This window comes from Rhipicephalus sanguineus, chromosome 3, assembly GCF_013339695.2.
Source record: "Rhipicephalus sanguineus isolate Rsan-2018 chromosome 3, BIME_Rsan_1.4, whole genome shotgun sequence".
NCBI classification, from domain to species: Eukaryota; Metazoa; Arthropoda; class Arachnida; order Ixodida; family Ixodidae; genus Rhipicephalus; species Rhipicephalus sanguineus.
In genome coordinates this window covers 24,776,771-24,802,883 of record NC_051178.1, presented here as the reverse complement: position 1 = coordinate 24,802,883, position 26,113 = coordinate 24,776,771, and the positions used below count along the sequence as shown (strand labels likewise).

Sequence of the window (26,113 nt, the reverse complement as noted above, 5' to 3'; positions counted from 1 at the left end):
CTTCATCATGCTCTAGAATAATGCTTTTAACGATCATGTTTATCTTCCTTTTTGTAATCTGTCGGGATAACTGTATGATAAGAGCGATAACGAGAAGCTTTAGCTCTCATGAAGACGGCCACATTGAGATGGTGGGCCACTTAGGCTTGGGAAAGATGCGTCATTCTTCAATGAACGGCGTAGTATTAACGCGAGAGCGTAAATAGCTCGTTTCGCTGAAATTCCGGCATCGGCGTCATTAGTTGTGAGCGAGAAATCGACAAAAATCCAAATAAATAAATAAATAAAGATCTTCGGTTCGATGGAGAATCGAACCTAGGCATCCTGCGTGGCAAGCAGGCGTTCTACCACAAAGCCACACCATTGTTTGAAACTGGTTCGAAAAAAAAAAAGCACGATATTTTGTGGGAGAAGTCTTCTTAGCGCGTGTAATGTTTCGTGGCAGAAGCGTAGAATCGCACCAAGCGCCAAAACATGTGCATTGCGCAATGAGTGGGTGTTTTAAAGGTCCACCCATTACAAAGCCCTCAGGCACGATTATTCATCACTGTCAGCAACAGCATCAACAAAGCGTCCAACTGCTCTGGTGCTCGTGGAACTTCACGGACGCGTAGTAGGTACTGCGCCATTCGCAACAGGAAGAATCATGGCGTAGTGGGCGCTTCGCCACTGTACTTCCAGTAGGTATTGTAGGATAGTTTGAAACGGCCAACGTTACACGCACAGACGTTCGTTTCCTTGCGGCACGATTGAGGCATCCACCGAGATCCGAAGCCAGGCAAACAGCTGAGAATGCGATGCACGCGGGGCCCGGTTACACTATCGCGTTCTGCTCTTGAAAGCGAAACTCAAGCGTCCTCCAAGTTTTCAACAGCGAGGCTGTTTAAGCTATCGGTAATTTGCGCTCCGTCGTACAAAACGGCGCAGGTGGGTATGTGAGACACAGGTATTGCGCAAGCCCCACTATCGAGTACAGCAGGTGCGAGCGTTCAAGAAAAAGTTTGCTCGGCGAAGTGGGGCACGTGAAGCACGTGAAAGAGAGAGAGAAAGAGATAGAAAAAAAAGAAAGAGAAAAGAGAGAGACAGAAAGTGACAGAAAGAAAGAGAAAGATGGAGCTAAATAAAGGAAATAATGACAAAACAACGCAGAAAGACATGGAAAGAGACAGACACGAAAAAGACATAGAAAAGACAGAGAGGAAAACAGAAAGAGAAAGCAAGAGAAAAAGAAACAGAGAGATAGAGACAGAAGGGAAAGATAGAGAAATAAAGATAAAAATAGCGAGAGAGAGAAAGAAATAGAGAGAAAAGGAATAAATAGAAAGAAAGTAATAGAAAGAAACTTATACAAAAAGAGATACAAGACACAGAGAGCAAGAGAAAGAAAGAGAAGAAGGAAAAATATAAAGAGAAGGCCACCAAGCTGCTCTCTTCTTTCAGGCTTGGCATCACTTGTGCGATGCTGCCATAATGTTTTTCTTGATCAGTCTCGCAAGAAAGTTGATCGCCGTGTTAATATATAGGGCAGCAGAGCAATGCGAATTTGTGTCGGGAAACTGTCAGACATGAATTTAGGCATTAGTCATTAGAAAAAAATTCGGCAGATCCCACGTACCGTCGGAGTCGATGTTATGCGAAGCATGCGGCGGGAAGGTAACTGTGGCGTAATTTTTCTTTTTGCTTAGCGACACGTTACAAAATGACGCTAAAGATTTGTATACAGTTTATACGCACACATATATGTTGAAGAGCCGCATATGTGTTATATAACCAGTTGTTTACGGTTGGGTAACGCTGCCAATGGCAACGTGGGTATTACCAACACCAGAAGCGGTAAGCTGATATGTAGTGCTTATACGTGTCCCGAGAACGCACGCACGTTTCACGAACCCGTGTGCATGTGTGGAAGAAGTTCTTGACAGTTCTTGAACAAGGGTATCATCACTGTGATCAGTGAGCACGAGCTACTGGTCATGACTTGTTAAAGGATCCGGTAGCGATGGTGGTGACGAGGGGTCCATGTGTAGTGAGGTATGTGGTATAGTAGAGCTGTTGGAATTCATGGATGCCTCGGTCATTTCGTCGACAAATTGTCTGCCGACAGAGCCGGTGACATGTCGGAACCTGAAGCCACCCTTCGCGTTGGTGAGGTAGAGGCCATCGAGGCTGGTAGGCCTGGATAGTGCTACGTAGACCAACATCAGTGGATGGTGCTTGTCGTATTCGTAGACAACCTGGGCGTATGTGGCCTACGTAGTCTAGTCTACAAAGCGGCTGTCAGTGAATCTGGCATCATCCTCGGTCAGCATGAAGCCATCTCCCAGCCTCGTAAGAAATGAAGAGGACACTGCGTCGTTCTGGCGGACGAAGTGCACTTTACGGTGCGATGATGTGGACATCATATGTAACTTTCGTTAATGTATTCCTTCGGGCTCGAGCAATGCTTCACTATGGCTTGCTGAATCATAGGATTAAAACGTAACGTTTATTAGACTGCTATAAAAGCGGACCCATCACTAGAACCACAGACGTTAATCTATGACTCCTGTATCGTAGGAGTACTTATCGTAGGAGTATCATATAAAGTTTATTGCTTTCTTGTAAAATTAGATAGCAAGCACCACAACCACAATTGACGCTTCACCGATATTACGCCTGCGTAGGCAGCTTTTCCAAACCAGTTTATAGACCTGGCGTGGCTCAGTGGTATAATACCTGATTGCCACGCAGAATGCTTGGGTTCGATTCCTGCTGGGATCCTAATTTTCATTCTTTCCATTCGTCGAGTCAACGCTGCTGATGTTGGTTTTCCTTAACGCTCTAGCAATTTAGTTACCAATGTCTCTTCTCGCCGCTCCTGGGTAGATATAAACTGTCAATCACCTGTGGCGCATACCCGCACACCGCGGCCCGTGGCAAACGGGTATGTGCCACACGTGTCTAGTGGAAAGGGTTTGGCGACGTACGCGACAGGATTTTCATGTTATTCATGTCATGACCCAACAATCATATTCGTCAAGTGATCTCACCCTCCCATGCCAATTTTGGTCGACACCAAGTTAAGGAGGCGACCGTGAGAGCACTCAGACGTAGGCGGCTAGATAGATAGATAGATAGATAGATAGATACGTAGATAGAAACGCTTAAAGTGCCAATGGTTCGCTAAGAAATGCTTCGCATTTAAAATGCGGCACACTCTCTAGGATATCGTACATTAAAATAACTGTTTAAGGCGTCACATCGAAAGTGGGACATTTCTCAGCCGATTATGTAAAAAAGAAAGCATCACGGGATAACATTCAGTATAAGGGACGCCCGTATGGTGGCATCACGGCGACGCATTTTGTTTAGCTTGTGGCGTTCGCGGATGAGCGAGAACATCACTGCGACGGAGGCGAGCAGTCACGCTACAGAGGCTCGCTACAAGCACGGCTGCGGTGGCGGCGGCATCGCGTGTGACAAACAGATGCAAATTTGCTTCATTTGCATCACGAGGCAAGGTTGCCTGTGCTTGACATTCGGCACGCTCTCCAGTGAAGTGAAGCAGAACCGAAAAGGCGAAGGCCAAGGAAGCTCTCCCACAGTGTTCCCTGTGTCCGTGGAAAATGCTCGCGAAAGAAGAGCATGAGAGAACAATTGGCTAATTAGCGAAGCACTGCACGAACCAAAGAAAACATGCGGAATATGGAAGGTCTCGCGCGTGCACGCGTGGACACATTTCTTTGTGGATCGCTTGGCAAATGTGAGCGGAGAGGCTGACGCACTTGCGCGCGTGTGCTTACATGCAGATGGGACACGCTACCGTAGCATGCTTTTGTTCTGCAGGGAAAGCCGTCAGTTGTCAATCCTTGAAGAACCACACTGTTCTTACGACAAACTGTGCGATAAACATGCCAGGAACGAAAGAAGAACACTATACGGGCATCAGAACTGTCAATTGGGGCAAGTTGGTGTACTTTCATCTTGAACGAATACTAGCGCGACAAAAACGAGTCTGTCTTTTCTATTCTGGTCCTCGTTTTTGTCGCGCTAGTATTCGTTCAAGATGACTATACGGGAACTGTGCCTTCCGACCGTCTCGCGTTCGTTGCTCGTTCTTGGTGATTTTTTTTTTGTTCGTGCGGTTAGTCGTTAGTATCGATCGCCTACTCGCCCAGCGCTCGGATCTTCCAATACCGTTCTTATTTTACAGCAAAAGCTGTTATGAGATCACAACAAGGGCCGTTTTTGGCGCCGTAGTTGTCCGTCGCCGCCGCCGGTGTCCGTAACCACTATCTCTCGAAATAAGAAAATAAAACGAAAGAAGAAAAAACTTCCAGGATGGAACGAGCTTCGAACCTGGGCCCTCTGCGTGGGAGTCAAGTATTCTACCTCAGAGTCATGCCGGTGCTTCAAACTGCTTTGCAAAAAGACCCTATACAGTCTACATTAGCCTGTATAGATTACAGGCTATAGATTACAGACTACATTACATATGTACCACATTAACATATATAATGTAGCGTGGTAGAAGAGTAAAATAACAACCAAGCGTCACACAACGCGAATTCTGTAACCAGGCGTCGCACAATGCGAATTGCACAACTAGTTGGTTGTTAAATGCTTCCAACCAGTTACAAAGGGCTCTGCCATAATTCTTCATCGCTTCACCTCTTAAAATAAGATTTTTGCTTCGTAGACATAGTACGTCTTAGAAGCCTCTCATAAAAGAATCATCAGCATTAGGACATCAATAAACCGCGCAGAAAAAAAATAACATATCAAAAAATGAGTTTCAAAAGAAAGCTCTCTCCAGCAGAAAAACGCTCAGTAACAGATACATCAATGTCATGCTTGATAATGACAGCCACACCGCCACCACGACAACCACGGTCACATCGATAAAGTTGGTAGTTAAGTGGGACTATCTCGCTATCTGCAGAGTGCAGCGATGGCGTAGTGGTAGAGCATCAGCCTCGCCTGCAAGAGGTCCGTGGTTCGAATTCCGGTGCCGGACAATTCCCAACCGGATTAAAAAAAATTCGCGTGATGATGGAATTGTGTAAAAACGCCTGGGGTGCAGCCTCACTGGCAACCACAGCCAGCAATGCACTCCCTCACCAGAGCAGGATTGGCCACCCTGGTGTAGTACTTGGCCACTACCTCTCACATGAATACACCAATCAACCCTCGGCCCTCAGTCCCCAGCGGCTGCGAAGCAACTGATCAAGGCGGCGGTCAGACCTGCGACGCAGCAGGGGGTGCTAAGAATCTCTGGGTCCGGACAGTCGCCATTGGAATCTTAACTTAGCTACGTATAAAGCTAGAACTTTATCTAGTGAGGCAAGTCTCGCTGTACTGTTCGAGGAATTAGAGGGTGTTAAATGGATGTAATAGGGCTCAGTGAGGTTAGGAGGCCACAGGAGGCTTATACAGTGCTAAAGAACGCTAAGAATGCTATCGTGGCTTATCTGACAGAAGAGAACTACGGGTGGGGTTCCTTATTCATAAAAATATAGCTGGCAATATAGAGGAATACTATAGCATTAATGAGAGGGTGATATGTGTCGTAATTAAGTTTAATAAGAGGTACAAGATGAAGGTGGTATGAACGCTTCTACGAAGACGTAGAATCAGCAATGAGTAAGGTCAAGACACATTATACAGTACTGATGGGCGAATTTAATGCAAAGATAGGCAAGAAGCAGGCTGGAGATCATGCAGTTGGGGAATATGACATCGGCTCTAGAAACGCCAGAGGGGAGTTACTAGTAGAGTTCGCAGAACGCAATAATTTACGGATCTTGAATACCTTCTACAGAAAACGGGCTACTCGTACGTGGACGTGGAGGAGTCCTAATGGCGAAACTAAAAATGAAATAGACTTCATAACGTGTGTCCACCCGGGCATTGTACAGGATGTGGAAGTAGTTAACAAGATCCGATGCAGTGACCATAAAATGGTAGAATCTAGAATTCAACTAGACTTGAGGAAGGAACGGCAGAAACTGATACGCAAGAAGCCGATTAATGAACTAGCTCTGAGAGGGAAAGTAGAGGAATTCAGAGTTTCACTTCAGAATAGGTACGCGGCTTTAACCGAGGAAACCGACCTTAGCGTTGACGCAATGAATGATAATATGGCTAATATCATTAAGGAGTGTGCAGTGGAAGTCGGGGGTACAGTCGTTAGACAGGACACTGGTAAGCTACCCCAAGTGATGAAAAACCTCATTAAGAAACGTGAAGTCATGAAAGCCTCAAATGCAACAGACAAAATAGAGCTGGCGGAGATTTCGAAGTTAATCAATAGGCGTAAAGTAGCCGACATAAGAAACCATAATATGGAGAGAATAGAGCATGCTCTAAAGAACGGAAGAAGCCTCAAAGCTACGAAGACAAAACTGTGCATAGGCAAAAATCAGATGTATGCATTAAGGGAAAAGGAAGGCAAGGTCACAACCATAATGGATAGAATAGTTGCGGTAGCGGAAGAGTTCTACAGAGATCTGTACAGTAGCCGAGACAGTCAGGATGATAGCATATGAAGCAGTAATAGCCCAGAGGAATCTGAGATCCCACCAGTATTGACAGGAGAAGTAAAGAAAGCCCTAAAGGGAATGCAAAGAGGCAAAGCCGCTGGTGAGGATCAGGTAACATCAGACCTGTTGAAAGACGGTGGAGAGGTTATGTTAGAAAAACTGGCCGCCCTGTATACGAAGTGTCTCTCGACAGGGAGGATACCAGAATCTTGGAAGAATGCCAACATCATCTTGATCCATAAGAAAGGGGACGTCGAGGACCTGAAAAATTACAGGCCCATCAGCTTACTGTCCGTTGTCTACAAGCTATTTACAAAAGTAATTGCTAACAGAATTAGTACGACATTAGAGTTCAATCAACCAAAGGACCAGGCAGGATTTCGTACAGGCTTCTCAACAATAGACCATATTCATACTATCAATCAGGTGATAGAGATATGCGCGGAATACAACCAGCCCCTATACATAGCCTTCATAAATTACGAGGAGACATTTGATTCGGCGGAGACATCAGCAGTCATGCAGGCACTACGGAATCAGGGCATCGACGAAGCCTATATAAACATAATGGAAGAAATCTACAGCGGATCCACAGCCACTATTGTCCTGCATAAAGAAAGCGACAGAATCCCAATAAAGAAGGGCGTACGGCAGGGAGACACGATCTCTCCAATGCTATTCACCGCGTGTTTACAGGAGGTTTTCAGGGCCCTAGATTTAGAAGAATTAGGGATAAGAGTTAATGGATAGTATCTCAGTAACCTGCGATTCGCTGATGACATTACATTGATGAGTAACGCGGGAGACGAATTACAGCTCATGATTACTGAACTGGATACGGAAAGTAGAAGAGTAGGTCTGAAAATAATATGCATAAAACTAAAGTAATGTGGAACAATCTTGGCAGAGAACAGCGCTTTGCGATAGGTGGCGAGACACTGGAAGTTGTAAAGGAGTACGTCTACTTAGGAGAGGTAGTAACCGCGGAGCCTAACCATGAGAGTGAAATAACTAGAAAATAAGGATGGGATGGGGCTCATTCGGCAAGCATTATCAAATCATGAATGGTAGTCTACCACTATCCCTCAAGAGGAAGGTATATAACAGCTGCATCTTACCGGTACTTACCTACGGAGCAGAAACCTGGAGACTTACAAAGAGGGTTCAACTTAAACTGAGGACGACGTAGCGAGCGATGGAAAGGAAAATGATAGGTGTAACCTTAAGAGACAGGAAGAGAGCAGAGTGGGTCAGGGAACAAACGGGGGTTAAGGATATCATAGTTGAAATCAAGAAGAAGAAATGGATATGGGCCGGGCACGTAGCACGTCGGCAGGATAACCGGTGGTCATTAAGGGTAACTGACTGGATTCCAAGAGATGGCAAACGCGTGAGGGGGAGACAGAAAATTAGGTGGGTAGATGAGATTAAGAAGTTTGTAGGTACAACGTGGCAGCAGAAAGCACAGGATCGGGTTGATTGGCGGAATATGGGAGAGGCCTTTGCCCTGCAGTGGGCTTAGACAGGCTGATGATGATGATGATCTCGCTATCGTCAATGGCTTCATGCCACCAAGATTCTGTTATCACACATACATGTGGATCGTGTGTGAGCAAAATATTTTCCAGCTTATTTGTTACACTCCGTGCAAACGAAGTTGGTGCGCCCATAAGCGCGAGCTCACTTTCCTACGCGCGTTAAGCGAGTCGTCAAAACAGAAATCAATACAAGGCTTCTCCTGAACAAGAGCAACCTTACTACCGCTTTCTGTGTCTGCCTTTTCAGTGGCCCATAGTAGCTTTCTTTTGCGGAGTGTATCAGGACAGAAATCGTTTTCAAGATAAATTTTGGTTGCAGACGCGGGACTAGCATCGCGATACCGTTTCGTGCTATAAACATTTATTCCTCCTCCTCCTCCTCCCTTTAGCTTTCGGTGCTTGACGCAACACAGCATTCTTCTCCGTGTAATCTTGCAAGTGAAGTCTAACAGGACTTCTGCTTGATACCGGCTTGCCTAATCTGTGAATCCTCGCAGTTGACGTGCATTTGACCCGTAGTAGATCATGAAGCACGCCCTTCCCTATCTTTTCACGTAGCTCTGCTTCAGATTCCCTGCCAGCTGCGCTAATATCGAATACGAGAAGGTTGTTTATTATTAAAGGAGAACACCAACTTCAAAGTTTCATTTTTAAATTTCGGGCCGAACTTTGTGATTCGTGACGTAAAAGGTTTCAAAGAGCATTTAGCGTATTCTGGCGCGACTGGCTCGACGAAATTTCCACAAACTCGTTATGTCAAGCCTCTGGCCCTCTCAAAAGACAATGTACTTCGATTTAACCGATTAGGAACTACGTAGGCCCAAGCAGGCGCCGTCAAAAATATGTGACGTCGCAGCAAATTGTGCGGGAATTCAAAGGTGGCATCGCCACCTGTATTCTCTTTTTGCGCGTTTTCTCGCTTATTAAGCGTCTTCTCGCAGCAAGCGTGGTGTTTTTGGTATCGTGGAAGACTACTTTACTCATGCGAGAAAAATCGTTTTGCTCTTTAGTGTCCCTTTAAGACTTACGATTACTGCGCGGATTGTCTCTGCAAGAGCTCATGAAACATCTCATCAACAACCTGGGTTTTGCTCGACATCTCCACACAACAATAACTTGCAAAAAAAATAACATTCATAATTCATATGCAATAATAAGACATGTCCGTGGGCACGGTAAAGCAGATATCGTCGCTTGGTCAGAGGTGGGCCGATCCCGGAGGCACTGCAATACTGCAGTGAGGAGGTACAGAGTGGCCTCTGCTCTTTCGCGGTTCGCAGCCGGGGGACAGCTCACTGGCTTCTGGTTGCGCAGGAGGGTTGGGCTCTGCAATAGGATCTTGTGTTCGTTATTTGGATGGATGATATGAGCACCGCGGGGCGGTGACAATATGAGCATAACAGGGCGGTAACGTGCCCCACCAGGCTCGACAAAAGAAAAAAAAACGTTTTTTTTTTAAGTTGGCCAATGCCTTGTCTACTTCGATTAATTCGATCCTACTATAAAAAACATAAATTCACAGCGTAGCATTCTGCCCTTACGGCAGAAAGACCTTATTTTTCCCACTGTTTACTTTTGTCCGTTCTCTCTACTTTTCTGCCACCGCGTCTAACCGTCTCTTACCTATTTCTATCGTGGACGTGCTGGATTTCTGTTGTTGCCCCTAAAACCGAAATCTTCATGTAGGCTCGCGCCCAAAAAATACACCTGGGTGGATATCTCCACGATCAATCAGAACATGCTCCGCCGTTTCCTTATCTTCCCCGCAGCACGTGCATTGTTCTTCTTCTTCTCTGAATCTCGCTTTATAACTACGCGTTCTAAGGCAACCCGACCTCGCTTAAAACAGTAAAGCGCTTCCCCTTGAATTATTGTAAAATGCCTGCCTCCTCATTTCATTTTTGCCCTTTCGGTAGTTATTCAAAGCCGGTTTTTTCTCCATAGCTGTCATCCAGTAAACCCTCTCCGCCTCTCTGACTTTTCGCTTAACGCTCTTTGTTGACATGTTGCTTACACTACCAGCCGTATATTTACTAGTGAGCCTCCTAGTTCTTTTCCTCCACTGTGTGTCCACGCTCTTCCTATACAAGTAACGGAACACCTTTTCTGCCCATTCACTCTCCTTCATATTCCTTAGCCTTTCTTCGAACCTTATTTTGCTCTGAGCTTCCCTCGCCTGAAAACCTGTCCATCCTATATGGCTCTTTACAGCCTCATTTGTCTTCTTCCCGTGAGCGCCAAGCGCGAGGCGTCCCACAGTCCTTTGATTTACATCTATTCCCGATTGCACCTCTGCCCTCATGGACACCACGGAGTTACCAAATGCAAGCCTCGGAACCATTACACCTTTCCACAGACCTCGAAGCAAATCGTATTTATTGCATCCCCACAACGCTCTGTGCTTCATTATTGCGGCATTCCTCTTTCACTTCGCTGCCGAGGCTTTTTCCTGTACCTCCATGTATCTATCACCCTCATTTAGCCGTACTTCGAGGTATTTGTATTCGCTTGCCCTCAGTATTTCTCGGCCTTGTATTGACACCGCCTGATCATTGGAATCATTGAGTACCATCAATCCATATTTTGTTACAATAAATCCTAGTCCTATAGCTTCACGTTTCCTTTCGCATATATCGATCAGCCGCTGTATATAATCTTGGCTGTCCGCAAATAAGAAAATATCGTCAGCATAAAATAAACCTGAAAGCTTCTGCTCAATCATCAGTCCGGCCTGTTTGTGTGACAGATTAAATCCAATGTTGCTACCTTCTAGCGCTTTTTCCATCCTCGCCATGTACAGCATGAATAACAGCGGGGACAAAGGACATCCCTGCCTCAGCCCCTTCGTCGCAGATATACCGAGAAAATACGCTCGTATTTGCTCGGTATATCTCCCTCAAAAGTTGTATAGAGCCTTCGCCTATGCCCACTTCTTTCAATATATCCCTCAAAATTTCCTGATTAACGTTGTCATACGCCCCAGTGATGTCTAGAAAAGCCACGTATAATGGCCTGTTTTTTATATTAGATATTTCTATACACTGAGTAAGAAAAAACAGGTTATCGTCTAATCACTTGACGATATTCGAAATCCATTCTGAAGTTCTCCCAAAATATCGTTGTGTTCTGCCCACTTTTCTGTCTCTAATTTTACTGCCTGCATCGCCAACCTCTATAGCACCGATGTAATGATTAGCGGCCTATAGAAGAGCGAACGTTATCCTTCTTTCCCTTGCCTTTATAGATTGAGTTCATTATACTGTTTCACCAACTGTCCGGTATTTGCCTGTCCTGTAAGCGTTTTTATACGGCTTTCAGCAGTGCTTCTTTAGTGTTGTGTCCTAGTTACGTAATGAGGCTGACGGGAATGTCACCTAAACTCGAAGCGATTTTTGCGTATTCAGCCTCCCTTGCCCCCTTTCGAAAGCTTTGTGCAACTAACATGGTTTTGCATTGCCTCGAGGATCCGATACATCGCAACCTTTTTGTAGCTCACGTTGTTTTGCACAGCCTCCGGGATCGGCCCACTTTCGAGCACTGATGGCCTGAGATGACGTCACGATGCGACGTCACAGTAAACTCATGATAACGTCACAAATTTCGATGGTCTGTGATGTCGTGATGACGTCTTAGTGATGTCATTCCGTGATGATTATTTTTTGCATCAGTCGTGTTGATGCCGCCGACGGGGGACGCCGACACGAGAGGCCGATCGATTTTCGCGTTTCATGAGGCATGTAAGGCTTTCGCCTTAATAAATAACTTGCGCGCTCAACTTCGGGCCCATGCAAATCGAGGTGAAAGCAATTACAAGATGCTGTGCCTTTCTGTAGATTTCATCAAAATTTTGTGTCACCTGTGTGCCGTGTGTTACACAACTTAGCTGGTCATACCCCTTCACAGAGTATAATGGCTCATGCTTTTTTAAAGACGATAGTCTTTCTTGGGGAACTTAAACGCAGAAATTTTGGTCTGTCTTTCTGTCTGTCCTTCTGTCTGTCTTTCTGTTTGTCGGCACGTCCCTCGATTCGGCCACTCGGCCAAAGTTGAACCACTTGCCCAAGGGCCAGCCATCGTGAACGGCTGAATAGGTTCATACTTGTGTACATTGTTGATCAAAAAGCAAACATTATGCATATCTGAGGCGCAACATCACTAGGTAAGTATTAGGCGGTGTGTTCCTTTAACAGAAAATACATAGATACGCAATTTTAAAGACCTTGATGGTATGCGTTTAACGTTGAGACAGTAACGCGTTTATTAAAAGATTGCCACAGCTGAAGCGATCAGCGGTCCAAGCCGAGCAAGCGCGAGCGCCAACAACAACCGTCTTCGTCTTCTTCTTTCGCAGGCGTTCTTGTCTGCGCCCTACTGTGTTACAAATCACTCCCCCGCGGAAAAGGAGCCATCCTGGCCTCCTGGCGACCTAAGGAACAGGTACAACTGGTGGGTCATAATGCGGCTTCAGTCGATCGACGTGAACAGTCTCGCGGCCGCGACGACGGCGGTCCGTAGATGATTGAACAGGCTCAATCATATAGTTAACTGGGGATGCTTGACGTAGGACGCGGTAGGGGCCTTCGTACTTAGGCAGTAGCTTTGTGGAAAGGCCAGGAGCGGAGGAGGGAACGCGAAGCCACACCAACGTTACAGGCGAATACGACTGAGGAGGCAGGTTTTCGTCGTGACGGTCCTTCTGGCCCTACTCGCCCTACAATGTTACAACCCTAGTTTCTTAAGGTGCGCTGAAAATGCGACTGCGCTGAAACTTGTCTTCCTCCGTGCCCTCTGCACAAGCTCATGTTGTGTTTCGGTTTCGGTTCAGTATTGCATTGTACGAATGACAGGGGGCGCCGCTCTGGCATTCCTGTTTTACCCAGGCGACGTGTAAGTAAGAGAGTTTGTGGAGAGTACTCGTTCAGTGCGGACGTTTCTTCTCCTTCGGCGCATCGCGCCAAACAGCGTGTTTGGGCTGGCCGGCGTCCCCACCGGTCGCGTTGGTCACCGCCGGTCTTCGCCTGCCGCTGCGCCGGGACTACCAGCCCGCAACAGAGCACTCGTGTTTCCCGACGTATTGCCAGATGGCGTCCATATCTCACGCAGCGCCTCTTCTATCGTCTTTAGACGACATTTGCAGCGAAGCACGCAGATACGCGGCCAATTTTTATTTGCTTAGTGTAGGCATGTCCTCATTTCTTTCTTTTCAATTTACACCTGTATCCAGTGTCGCGCTTTCATCGAATATTGGGTCCACACGACCAGATAAACACGCAGGCAGCAAAACACTTTTTGAGATGAATAATTACCGCTCTCAGCTGCACATTTTTCATAAAAGCGGGAGTGGTTATTGCCAGGAAAAGAAAAGGTGGTGTGACCTCCTGCAGCTGCTAAGAGAGCGCCGCTGGAATGGAGTCGAGGTAGAAGTGAAGAGACATTTCAACTGACGCAGAGTGCACGTCTGTGAACGCCATCGACGATGACCATTCATGACGTTTGCCACGAAGGGACGCTCGCCATTGTGTGGCGCTATGTGAAACGCAGGAGGCGCTGGTGCGCAGCAAGGGCTACCCGTTCGAGACGCACGAGGTAGCGACGGAGGACGGCTACCTCCTGCAGATGCACCGGATACCTCATGGTAGGAACGGACACTGCGGTGCCAACGAGACGGGCAGGCCGTGCTGCGAGCGAGGACCCGTGTTCGTCATGACCGGCCTCTTAGCAGACTCGGCCTCCATGGTGCTCGACTTCCCCAAGCAATCGCTCGGTTAGTTATCTATCGTTATTATTATAATTGCGTTCAATAAGGTCTTCGCAAATTCTGCCTACACACCGTACTCTCTAGCAAAATGGCGACAACCCGAAACTGAGACAGTGACTTGCACAAAGTGCGGGCGGTGCTGCTGTGCGGACCTTCACCGCTTATTATGGCCGTGTTCTGCATTCCACAAAGGGCGAATGGCCATACAGGCTGCGCAATGCGCGCATTATCCTGAAGCGCTGCTTACAGATCTAAACACGCGCGCATTATAGAAGTTCAGGGTCGTTTAGGGGGACTGAGAAAACACAGTACTGCGCAGCCACTGCCTCAGTGCAAGTGGCTGCTACTGAAATACATTCAAACCCTGTGAACGATTATCTTAGTCTGGAAAAGTCCCGCCTATCCCCACAGAGGACCTGCGCCTCCCATTTTCACAATAAAGGACTTCCCATCCATTTACCCCATTTGTTTATGTAGCATTTATTGTGTGTACACCATGTCAACGTTGTGTCCGCATATTTACTGCGCTCATCGTCTCTTATGATGCGCGTTTTTCTTTCACTGTTAAGCAATTTTTTTTCCGTTGCTTATTTCGCATTGCTTTAAAGATTATTTGTTTGACATACTGTATGCATGCCTCAGCACTCAGAGCGTGACATTGTTTCTGGGCGCGGTGAATAAATTATTAGAATAATATTAAATTTATTTATTCATTTCCGAAGACGATCTTCCGACGTGGTGGCACCTTGCTAACAAAAGTGGCTTGTTCACGCTCTTCTATTCGTGAGCTATAATAAAGTGCGTGATCGCCGGAAGTCCCCGTCAAGTAATAATAGAACGACGAGGGCTCTTTTCACGTTTAGCAAGTGTAGAACGCAAATTTAATGGTTCAGTGCTTTCTTTTATATCTTTTTAACGTCAAATAATGCATATGTGGCAACCTGGGAAGTATAAGGTAAACACCAGACACACTTCAGCCGAAGAAGATGGAACAGAAGCGATTCACCACCCCTTTTCAGACAGGGGCGTAGCCAAGGGGGGGGGGGGGGGGTTCGAGGGGTTCCTACCCCCCCCCCCCCCGAAAAATATTGCTAGCTACGCCCCTGGGTGAACGGCAGATAGGAGGTGTATTTGGTTTAAGAAAGCGCGCTTTTCTTGCAAAAAATGAAAGAGTTGAATGCTTGCTGTCAGATTTAATTTGTTCTCTTCTCGATGGCATCTTTCAGGATACGTACTGGCTGACACTGGATACGATGTGTGGCTCGGAAACGTCCGCGGGAACACCTACGGAAAAAAGCACAAGCATTTGGACGTGAAATCCAAAAAGTTTTGGAATTTCTCGTAAGCACCATTATTTCTTATCTTGAGTGGTTTTCTGGCATATATAAATGACGCTTTTCATGTATTGAGGGCACTGATAACCGATATTAAAGCGACAGCGTTTAAGAGCCCATGTTGCAGAAATTCCGGTGTCAGTATCGGTGTGATTGGTTGTGACGGAAAAATCAGCGCTGTCTGGGAGCGAGAAATAGACATAGATGCAAATAAATAAATAATAAGAATCTTCCGTTCCAGTCGGAGCCAATCTCCGACCCTCTGCTTGGAAGTGAGGTGTTTTACCCAGGGCTTGAGACTAATTCCCCGAGACGATAGTCCCGAGATCGGGCTATAGGTGGCAGCAGTGTCGCCATGGTAGTGTGGATAGGTGGTCGGCGGCGCGTATACAAATGCACACAGCGGTGCTTCGTTGTGAGCAGTTTCAGCCGATTGTCGGCGAATAAAGGGCGCCGACTGCGGCTTACTGGCAATAGCTACGCTATTCATTGCGGAACCATGCACGAAGCCCATTCAACGTTACTACTACTATAGTCGGATACAACTTTAGAAGTCCGCGGCATTTCCTCCACAAAGGGGGATGCACACAAGCCTGCGCCAATGGGCGCACGCTCCTGACTGGCGTCATGAGCCGGACGGCTGGTGATCCTGCCTTCGGAGAACAGTTCCGAGTGCACGAGTGGGACTATTTCTTTAGTCGCGGAGGCGATCGGCAGCTGCGCTTCGGTTCATCCCTTTCATTGGCAGGTGCGCTACCAATGAAAGGTATACTCACCCTTGGTCACAGTCAGTCAGCGTTTTCCCACTATATTACGTTTTTGTTGTTTTATGTGTACGCGTTTAGCTTGTGCTCCGCCTACTATGCACGGTTGCAGCGCGACTGAACTACTTCAGTATTTACTTCTTGCTCACCTGGATACCAAAAAAAAAAAGAAAAGAAAGCCAGTATTCCTGTGCGATCTGTTCAACAGCACTGTTCGCACGAATACACATACGCTTTTTTTTCTTATTCAGTTCTCCATGAATTGTAGGACAGTTGATAAGTTTAGTCAGGAAAGCTACGTAGCTGACAGCGCCTTAGCGCTATATATATACAGAGGCGTACGCACTTGTTCCTGCTCCAGTAACAGTATAAAAAGGTAACTGTTCAATACAGAGCTTTTATCGATTGATTGCGGGTGGCAGTGATGCAACAAAGGTCGTGTTAATTTATGGGACAAGTATGTTTTTTCTTTCAGATCAATAATATCCGCTGCCTTCCGTCAATCTAAAACAGCTCCACACAAAGCTGAACACAACATAATAATAGATGACGTTTTGCGTGAAATTATACCACATAAATGTTAGGCACACCGTTTGGATTAATTATGAACATCCTGGTTCCCTAAAGCGTACCTAAATCTAAGCACATGGGTGTTTCTGCATAAATTTCGCCCCAAGTTAAAACTGCGCATGACAACTCCGTTTTATCACTTCCATGCCATTTCATTTCCTGTTTTTTTTATAGTACAGTTGAAGTACCGAAGTGTCAGATTTTACTTTAGAAATATTTCTCTGCAGTGGGACCGCGATTGTGCAATAAAAGGACGTCGTAAGCACAACTAAGCTCATCGCATAACCGATCAAGTACAGCGCCGCAGTTATACACCTAACAACAACGCGAAAGTGCATGGCCTAGAGCCTCGTTTTTGTTTACCACCAAGTCGCTAAAGCCTTGCATTCACTCACTATTTATTACTCCTCATGTTCGGGATGACACCAAGTGCACTTTGCGATGTGCTTGAACCACAAAGCGGCACCCACACTGAAATTATTCTGGCGAACGGAGGGTACGACAACAATACACAGCAGTTTCGAAAGTTGCACTCACTGATCTGATTACAATGCGTATGCAGCCGAGCCAGTCCAAATGCTTTTGTACGTCGTGTTAGGCATGCGTACAAGCAGGTAAACTTGCGCTAACGTAACGGAACAAACCGCCCTTTGAGAACGTGCATGACGTACGCGCACATGCAAACACGACGTGGCTAGCAGACGACGCAGGGAGCAATCTACACTAGGCGCGCTTCAGCCGGTAGCCGCCAGGCGGCGACTCCGCTCGATCTCGTGGCCAATAAAGAAGTCATGTTAAAAATGTAGTAATGCGTGTCCGAAGCACAGAATAGCAACAGGCGTCACACCATCTGCTTTCCGCAATGAGTGACCCGTTACAAAGCGGTGATGTATAATTAATCGTCATTAGCAGCAACAGCATCAACAAAGTGTCGAGCTGCGTAGGTGCGCGCCTCGCCTTGCAGACACGTAGAGGGCGCTTCTCTAATTCGCAAAATCATGCATTATGACGTGGTGGGAACCTCACGATGTACTTGCGGGAGACATTATACACAAGTTTAAAAGCACCAATCATACACGCACAGACGTTCCTTTCCTCGTATTAGGTGCCCACCGAGAAGCGAAGCGTGGCCAGCGAATGAGAAGGCGATGTGAATGGCGCCAGATTACGCTGTCGCGTTCTACTCTTGAAGGTGAAGCTCCAGCGGGCTCACGTTTTTATGGGCACCGGCATTTTTAGCATAAGGGCAAGCTTACTGGTCACAATGACAGTCAAAGAATACAGTGTGACAAGGCGGAAAACGCCTCGGAACGTTGCCCTGATCAGAATTTTTCAGATCTGGTCATACGCTAGAAAAAGCTTTCGAAACGCAGAAAGAGAAAGGAGCAAAAGTAAAGGCAAGGAAGTCGGTCAGACCGGTTTGCTACCCTGCACTGAGGAAAGGGAACGGGCGATAATAAGAAGGAAAGGAGAGAGAACGAAGAGTAGCGCTTCGTCTGAGAGCACGTATTAACAACACAGCTTGCCACGGAGGTCTGCAGAGGCCTGGTGCTGTTCTTGAGGTATGTATTCTTGGCGTGGTGCTCGCCATCGCACGGAGAAAGCATGCGTGGTCTGCGAAAACATAAGTGAACACTTTTCGGTGGACTCCGCACGTCGAACAATTCGTCAAGCAGTGTATCAGGTCTTGAAGGCATTTTTGGGCAACAGTCAAATTAAAACTGATGGGCGAACATGGCATAAGCCCACTTGTGAAAACATGGGTGCGATAGTAATTGTACGCCTCGATTGGTTGGAAGTAGATAAGAAGTTACACGTTGTGGTATGACCCAAATGTTCGCACCGTTCATGTTTTCCGAAGCTTTGAATGTCGTCTGTGATGACGGCTACATTTATTCATGGGTTTTTTCTAAAGTTGTTGTGGTCACATACAAGTAAAGGTGTCTCTTTAAGAAAACAGTAGTATATTTTAGAAGCGAAGGGCGCTTTTGTCTGTGATGCGCAGTTCTGCGTCTTAGCATACAGTAACGAGTGATCTTTTGATTTGCGAAGCAAGTCGTCTCCCGAAAACCTCAAATACTCCTTCGCTACCTCGCGCGCATTCAGACGCACTCTGGTGCACTTTCGTGCAGTGAGGGAAGCTACGATTTGCGATGTCTCAGAGAGGTATATACGGACAATTGGGTCTGCCCACATAATTGCTTTCCCAAGCGGCCGGAGCCCCACCGCGCGAGTAGCGCCACGTTAGTAACGTACCAAACCGGATCTTTTTTTCCAGCTGACCTTTCCTTTCTTGTTGTGTGCACGACCGGAGTGTCCTCGTTCGCTCACCAGTCTTTGCTCTGTCGCGCGCAGCGACTTTTCCTGCACCGTCTCGACCGAAGGATGGCAGCCAAGTACAGATTTCACACTTGAAGGGCGACGCAATACCTCGATGCTTGCCAAGGCGTTTCGAGTAAGCGAGCAGTGTTACACAATAAGTAGCGCGCGCATGTAATCGAGTGGCTTGGTTTTTCTGTGGGTTTTAACGTAAGCCCTCTAAAGCAAGAGGGAGCTGCCGGAGACTTGAGCACTGTGGTAGCATGTTATTAATTAAGGCAAACTTCCAAGCGAGTAAACTGCGCAACATTATAATTTAAGTTGTCATGAGACTGTACGCACAGCCGCAAGATTAGCTCTATGACGTGGAAATACAAAGGTACACGCTTATAAAACCTTCTGAAACACGCTCTAAACTGAGCTGCTTCGCGCAAGACAAGATGAAATATTCAATTAGTTCTACAATTTTCTTTTTATTATGCATGGTATCTTTGATTCTGCAGGTCGCAGACTGTGGAGAGTTTATTGCAATGTAAACGCTGTTAGCTTACTGAGCGTGAACTGGCAGAACGAGGCTTCTCGAAAATGTAACTTTCTACTTTTTTGTTTGAGTGAAAATACCTGTAATGTGCAGCGTGTTTTATTAATAAACAAAACCGCCAAAGAAATGTTTGTGAATCTGCTTCACCTAATGGGAAAGGCTTTTTCATTTCACCGCATTTAGTCACCACTACACAGAGCAGAGGGTATGCCAAGAAAAAGCTCAGGAAAGCTTGACTATAGGCTTGCCAGCCTGTTACATTTTGTCGCTACGCAACAGCAAAGTCTGTGCAAATACCTAAACGAAAACATTTATTATGTGCGCATACAGTCTTCAAGAGATGCAAGAAATCAGCACTTACAATACATCATCCCCAAGAATATCTGACGTTTGAAATTGCATATATCGGCCCCATGAGGAAAAATATTGAAGCTCAGACCTACAACATTCATAAATATTAACTCCATTTCCTGATAAAACGTTTGAAACAGAGGGCAGAGTAATTCCTAACATTTGAGCACCGTAATTCGTGTGTGAAGTTCTTACAGTGAAATTTTCCACAAGCCGAAAAGGTTACGCAGGAAGATATTCGGCTAGTTCCGCTGTTTCGCGAAGCATCGATATATTTTAAGTGCGGATTACTTTAGGGGCCCGGCTTGTCGTCTGTCCATGCATCTCATGTGGCGTGATCACGCTCACAGTAAAGCGCGCAACACAGACCATGACAAGGCTAGCAATGCTCAAAACTCTGTTAAAATGAACGAACGAGGTCTAAATTAACATAACAGAAATGACTAAGAAGTATTAGCAATAATTAACTTAAAATTGCTAAAAGCGTTTCGGCAACGTGCCGCTAACTCCGGCGCAGCGCAAGAGAGGGCGCCACCGACTCGCCGAGTAAGCGATTGCTCCTCCCCCTGCACTTCGCCGGCGCTGCGTACCTATGTCTGGTGGAGGAAACAACCCGACGGAACTCGCTGCAGACGACGAGTATCTCAATGGACGTTACTAGCAGGAAGGCGATAAAGCGCAGCAAAAAGTAGCCAACATGTCGCACACAGAGCTTGCGAATGTCCCTAAGAAAATTCTACTCGTGCCGAGAAAACCCTACATGCTCACCTCGAACATTGGCGTGATCGACGCTTTGGTAAGCGAGCAGTGGGAACTATACTAACGGGAATCGCCGGGCGCCCGCGCTACGCACTTTCTCGGGTTTCACAGTAGTGGAGCTGTCATACGTTCTTATTATTTCATATAGATATTGAAAAAGTAGGCGAAATTTATACATATTAAAGTCATTTGGAATAGCAGCAGTTTGGAAGAGCTGTGCAGAGGGATGACATCTGCCGCAGTTGTAAATAAGGCGTAAAACTTTCTGTCGCAGAATATGGATCATTTCCAAGTTTGCGTGCGTACTAGTGCCCCTAACAAGTAGGCAATTATTAACCGGTGACAAGAACAGAGATTTGAAGTACAACAATATGATTTTATTAGGCAGAGAATAATTATTACGGCATAAAAGACCAATAATACGTGAGGCAGCTAAGCATACGTGATTCGTGTACGTACATCGCGTAGTAACTTTTGAGTAAAGTAAACGCCAAGCGTTGTGAAAGCTGGCGCAATTTCTGCTTTCGGATCCGTAACTTCAGAGTCCAGTTTTACCTTTAGGACGAAAATTCATTTCTTTTGTTTACCTGGCAATAAATGGTAAAGCATTTGTTTTATGAACGCTCTGGCACATCAAACATTTGTTTCGCTTTTTTTAGTAACTCGCTTGCATCTTTGCCGCTAAACAATACGCTGCTTTCATCGCCGTACATAACAAAAAATGCCTGAGTGTGGACAATAACATTAATACATACATTAAACAAAATGGCCCCAGGATACTGTCCTCTGGTACTCCTGACGTAAGAAGCAGTGCTTGAGATGCGTACCCATTGACATTAACATAGTGATGACTATGAGCCAAACTAAATTTTATGAATTCAAAAGTATGTCCTATAATTCGATGACCTTGAAGCATGGCGACAGTTGTTTCATAGTTTAGGCTACCAAAAGCTTTCTTGAAGTTAACAAGGGCTAACTTAGGTGTTTTTCCTCAAACTTTGGAACACGTGAAATGTTTCGTTTATATGAACACGGTAGGTCTTTGAAAAGTGCCTAAGTGAATAGTTCGTCAAGGCACCTCTGCGTTGCATTGTTTTCCGTTGCCAGCCTGGCTCCTACGCTGTCTTCTTAATTCTTCGCTCCTTCCTGTCTTGCTTTGAGTATTCTGCATTTAAAATTCACTTTAAAATCGTCGGGTGTTTCGCCAGCGGTGACACGTGCTGAGGTAGCACCAACACACTTCCGCACTACAACTTTCGTCACATCCCCGTTGTTAAAGTATGCAACAACACCTACAACAGCCGTCTCAACAGTCTTGAAGCATGCAAAAGTCGCTTTCGGACGTCTATTTAGATTACATAAGATACATGGTACTGTGCGTGTTGCATTATTCCGCGGAGCGTGTTGCATTATTCCGCGGAGCAGGAAACAAATTTTCTTATGGCGCAGTAGCACCCCTAGTGGCCGCGACTTAATTTGTATACGGAACCTTACACTTAGGCTTAAAGGGGCCCTGCAACACTTTTCGAGCATGCTCAAAAAGCGCTGCCGATCGGTAGGTGAGGCTCCTGAGAACACGCGAGCCAAATATTATAGCGATGCGCACGGCCTGGAATTTACAATAAATTCTCAAAGTCAGCTGAAAATCGCTCCCTCTTCTCTCGACAAATGATGTATTAGTGCGCAAAATATGACGCGATTGTCGGCAGTTCCACCATTGGCTGATGTTATAATCACGATAACACCCTCATTATTACTTTCGATGTTAATTTTGAGTTCAATAAGTAGATAATATGTATGTTTATATTCTGTTATCGCGTTAAAAACACCGAACAAACATTAATATTAGCACTTTCAGTCTCACCGACAGCTCCTCTGCTCGTAGTTGCGTGGTTCCGTTTTCTTCGCCATGCGCAGTGCCGAAAACGTGAATATTTCTGTGCTTTTGACCATCGCCGAATGCCGTTGAGAGTGGCAGCCGTTCGAGTGTTGCCTCGTCAGCTGAGAACGGCATCGTCGGCACGTTCTCACGACCGACCGAGGCAGGGGCGCAGCGTGTCTCCGATAACAATGCTGGCGTCCGGTAATGGCGGCGCTTCGGGGTCGTCTGCCAGTGCCGTCTTACGAGGCGGTGTATCGGAGTATGGGCCGAAACCGATCTCAGCTGTCATTCGTTCCAAACGAGCGCACAGGTTTGCTTCCATGGTTGGCAGAGCGATGAAAACACTACGGCGTTCGAGGTGCACACCCAACATTACCAAACCGACGCGCAGTTTTCAAGCACGCGCGATACACAGTGCGATCGGCTCCGCTCGACGAGAACGACGCAAGCCGACCGGAAGTGGCGGCACAGACCACGTGGTTGCGCCCAGACGTTAGAGAGAAAAAAATGAAGAAAAAAACTCCGCCGGCGCTCTTGGGCGGAGCCTCGCTCCTCTGCGCTCCCTTCCTCGACTCGCTGCCTAGCTTTCCGCGCGCTCGCGGCGTTGAGTTGAGGGAGAAAGCTGCGGAACGTGATCTCTATAATTTGGTAACACCACTTAGACTTGACGTATTCGAAAAATTTTTGCGGCATATGACTCGTGAAGAGTCATACGTCAATAATGAGACTATTCCAATATAACTAAGAAAGGTGTTGCAGGGCCCCTTTAACATAGTTTACAGCACAACACAGAAACTTGGAGCACGCTTGAGCTTCCGCGCATCACTTCGCGGTGGACACCATGCCGCGAGCAAAGAGGCGTCGGTGTGCGCAACATTATGGTTTTTATATTTTTCTAAAACGCCTACTGCAAGTGCACTTGTCAAGAGTTTACTGCGCCGTAGTTCATCATCTTGCGAATTAGCGAAGTACACAATATGCTTCCGTAAAGCAATGCGCGCATATACGCAGCTGCGCACTTTGTTGATGCAGTGGATGATGATGATGATGATCAAATATGCCTGAGCGCTTAATATTACGTGGGCACTTAAACCACCCACTCCTTGCGCAGTTCACATGGTGTGACGCATGGTGCTGTTCTAGGCATTATTAAATTTTAACACGAAAGTGTTTTATGCCGGGGTCCACGAAGACTTCAGTGACGTATTTCCGTCACGGAAATGACGTTGAAAAAATATGCACATCACATGGCAAAGAAAAAAAGGTACCGCCAACGGGCATCGAACCCACGACCGCTCGGTCCGCAACAACAGATGCCGGGCACGCTATCCGCTGCGCCACGGTCACAGACTCTGGGTGCTTTACGAACGCGCCTTTTATATCTACCACTCTCCCGGTCGGCTGGGTGGTGTTGACCTCTGGGAGTGGTAAGGTAAAATAATTGGTCATTGCTGTGACCTCCGCGACTAGCACCTGCAACGCGTTTACGCGTCCGTCCCATTCGGCGCGTTTTCACTAGAAGTTGAATTTTGTCAATGCCTTAACACACCGCGAGGTGGCGACCTTTGCCCAAGCGTCGTTAAAGCGTCGGCCTCGCTCAGCATCACGCTAATACAAACCAAAAATAGCTCTGCGACGCGTGCCTGCCTCACCTGGCTGTAACATCGCGTTCCATGCTCACGCGTTCGCCCCGATAAAAATCGCGGCCGGGCTACCGGGGCGGCACGACGCGCTTTGCGTTTCCATCTAGTCCGGCCGTGGTGTTCAATCACATTTTAACATGCCGCGGGATGGCGACCAAGTTTGGCGTCCAATATGCGACGCTCTTCTGGCTATCACACCTCGTTCTCTGATTACGCTTTCACCGTTAACTACTACAGCTACCACAAGGGTTTGTTTAATCATTTAACATGGACGTTAGTCGTCGGGATGGAGATGTACCACCAATCATCAAAGTGGGTGCATACACGTTAAACGGCGCCATTATGCTGCCAGACATCAATATACTGTGTGCAAGCTCTCTTATATGAATGTACAGTAAACATTCAGTTACTTCTGTAAGGGCACGCTTTACTTTCGTGTTATTCCGATTCCTATGACGGAGGGATCAACCGTGTTTTTTTTTAACAATACTCCTGGAACAACATGACGTCTTTATATGATTTTGTATTTTCGAAGTTGTTTCAAGCAGGGGCGAGGCTCTATGGTAGAACATATGCCTGCGCGCCGATGACCTGGGCTCGATTCCAGCTCGAACCCCTGTTTTTATTCTGTACACCTAATACGATGTTGCGCTCACGTACAACGCCGATTTTTCGCGCAAGAACGCTGACAGCGACACCAACAAGGGGATTTCTGCGACAAGGCTATCTTTAAGACTATCGCGTTAAAATTCACATAACATGCATGATCTAACAGGGAAATTTTTAGAATTTAGACTGCAAGAAACGTACCAGCCTACCACTTTTCCGGAACAGGGCTCTATGCGAAACAATGAAACATCTTCACGAGGAGTCGCCTTTTCGTGTTGATGTAGAAAAAAAAAATACATGGCTGGTTCCTCTGTCATAGGAAGCTGCATAACACGCAAGTGAAACGTGTCTTCACAGACGTAGTTGAGCATTCTTTCGACCCAAGCGCGAAGGAATGGATGCTACAGCAACAAATTGTAATGTCATACTAAGAACGGCAAGCACCTCGAAACTTGCAACGCGCTCCTCAAGTAGAAAGGACGCAGGGAACGAACATACACAGGATGAGCGCGAACTGTCACAGTTATAACTTATTTCTGTGTGAGGAGTGCGCTCCTTTCGCAAAAGCGGCCGCTGCAGTGAACGAAGTGACCTTCGTTCTCTCAACGCAAGCTTGCGGTAAGACCACAAGACGTACAAAGCACCGCCATCACAAGATAAGCGCGCACGAGCGACCACGCCAGTACGCCCTGTAGAGGCGCACGCTCATCCGCGTGGGGCGACGACCTTTTAAGCGCGCTCCTCGAGCCCTTCGCGCCATCTCGCTAGTGATAACAAAAACACGCTGATGTACCACCGATCTCTAAGTACTGCCAACGGTGAATGGTGTATATAAAAAGCTCACCGCTAGCATGGCAAAGAACTGTGGCCGAATCGTATCGCACCGCGCGCTGCGGAGCGAGGGGTCGTAAGTTCGACTGCCGGTGACGGAACTTGTTCTTGTAGTTTTGTTCTTTGCAATCTGTTAGTATTCATATTTTACAACGTCATATCCGTGAGGAAATACGTCAGTGGAGCCGTGGGGAACCCCGGCATAAAACAATTTCATGTTAAAAAAATGTAGACAGCTTGCATTAAGTCGCGCAAGGCTGTGTAAATAGAAGCTGGTGATCTGTAAGCTAGTCCCTTTTTTTTTCGTTCTTACTTCCTCTCTTTCCCTTTTTCTCCTCTGTCTGTTTTGTTTTCTGTGTCTTTTTTGTCTCTGCTTATTTCTGTTTGTCACTTTCTCTCTCTGTAACTTTCTCTTTCTCGCTCCTTCTCTATTACAGCGGCGCTGTTAGAACCTCGCTGGGTTGCTGACGTCGTCGAGCGCAGTTTTCGCCGAGCTAAAAATAGCATCGCGCAGCATAGCGAGGTAGATGGGAGGAGAGCAGCGCGGTGAGGGGTTAGTCGGGGAGGATGAGCGGCGCGGCAGCACAACACCCCCTTACACAAGAGAAGGCCAGAGCGCTCGACAGCGACGTCATCTCTTCGCCACGCGGAGAGAGCCACGGCGAGTGGTGGTGAGGCTCGTGTTGCTCATAC

The 26,113-nt window shown here is 46.7% G+C and overlaps 1 protein-coding gene across 2 annotated transcripts in view; it reads left to right on the top strand.

Moving 5' to 3' along the window:
- LOC119385327 (lipase 3) overlaps positions 1–26,113 on the top strand; it is a 90,353-nt gene that overhangs the window by 2,339 nt on the left and 61,901 nt on the right. For both annotated transcript variants that reach the window (XM_049413153.1, XM_037652791.1), the window contains exons 2-3: positions 13,601–13,823; positions 15,044–15,158. In XM_049413153.1, coding sequence (XP_049269110.1) covers positions 13,601–13,823; positions 15,044–15,158 — 338 coding nt within the window. The remainder of the gene's footprint in view (positions 1–13,600; positions 13,824–15,043; positions 15,159–26,113) is intronic.